Source organism: Cryptosporidium hominis (assembly GCF_000006425.1).
Source record: "Cryptosporidium hominis TU502 chromosome 1 CHRO011069, whole genome shotgun sequence".
Classification (NCBI taxonomy): domain Eukaryota; phylum Apicomplexa; class Conoidasida; order Eucoccidiorida; family Cryptosporidiidae; genus Cryptosporidium; species Cryptosporidium hominis.
In genome coordinates, this window is record NW_666531.1 from 1 (window position 1) to 1,388 (window position 1,388).

General features: G+C 28.5%; 1 protein-coding gene across 1 annotated transcript; it reads left to right on the forward strand.

Annotated features, from left to right (window-relative positions):
* The first annotated feature begins 263 nt into the window (after positions 1 to 263).
* Chro.10219 (hypothetical protein) lies at positions 264 to 737 on the forward strand. The annotated part of the gene is made up of 1 exon (XM_659895.1): positions 264 to 737. One exon carries the CDS (start codon positions 264 to 266, stop codon positions 735 to 737), a length of 474 nt encoding a protein of 157 aa, XP_664987.1.
* Positions 738 to 1,388: the final 651 nt, after the last annotated feature.

A 1,388-nucleotide genomic window follows, 5' to 3' on the forward strand; every position in this document is an offset into this window, starting at 1 on the left:
GCTTTAAAAGTACATTAAGCCAATATGATCAACCAATTGAAATACTAAACAACCCAATTTTAATTGATTATTCTTTAAAGAGGCTTCTTACAGATGAAGTAATTATTTCAAAAAATGTTACTTTTACTTCTAATGATTTGGTAATCTTGACAACTTCAACATTAGATGATACTCAGGATAGAGTTAAACTATTATGGGATATATTAATTCATTTAAAAAACAAAGATGACTCAAAATTATTGTCGAACAATGTGATTACTTGGATGGAAAATTGGGAAGATAAATTTATCTCAACAAAAGTAAAAGATAATGATAGTTTTGATCCTCGAATTTATGTTGAGTACTTGAATACATATTCGTTTCCAAAAATCAAAAAGGAAAATATATTGGATTCTTCTAAACAGCATGATAAAAAAACAAAATTTAATTCATTACTTGAATCTCAACCTATTCAGTTAATGAGAGAATTTTTTGTTAAGTTGTATTCCGAAAGTATTTTTCAAAGAAAATATTGGCCAGTTTTTATAGGCACAATTCCAATTTGTGATTTGGAGCCTTCTAACCATTATTCTAGTTCCTCACTAGATTATAATCAGAGACACTCAGAGAATAAATCAATTTGTGATTCCCAATCATTTGTTTCAAATTTAAGAGAAATGAATGCACCATGCAGTGTTTCATTCTGGCTATTCCCAATCACCTTGACAATATCAAGGAAAATTTTCAATTTCAAATAATAAAAAATTTGAAATCTATAAAAATATAATAAATGGGGGCTTTGAAGAGTGCAATTTATTTGAAACAAACATTTTTGGATATAATTAATAATGAGAAAGGTGGATGTGNGTGCATATAGAGAATTCACAGTTCAACCATCTCATTTCGATTTCAGATAGGGAGGCTAGGCGTCATAGTGTTTCTCCCAACCAAAAATTTCCATTAAATCTAATGCTAAATAACAATACTGCTAACAATCATAATCAAGTTTCAGAGACTCTAACATTTTCGTCGTTTATTCAGAATAAGTCATCAGCTATTGAATTCCATACAACAATTATAATATCAAATCGAAAAATTAATTTGGATCAATGGAATCATATTACAGTTACGATTGGTTCCGAAAAAAAAACAGAAAATTTTTCTAATTCTAGAATAGATGAGAGTTATTCTATAAAACTTTATATCAATGGTTTGTTTGATGAGTGTAAAAATATTCCAACAGGGAATATTCCCTTGATAGGGGGTGATTTACCTTGGATTATTGGTTGTAATAAATATTTAAGAACAGATTCTTTGAATAATTACGTTTCCCAAAGTGCTCAAGATGATTCGTTAATAAAAGAAATACCTAATATATTTTTGGGACAGGACATTAGCTCATCTAAGCT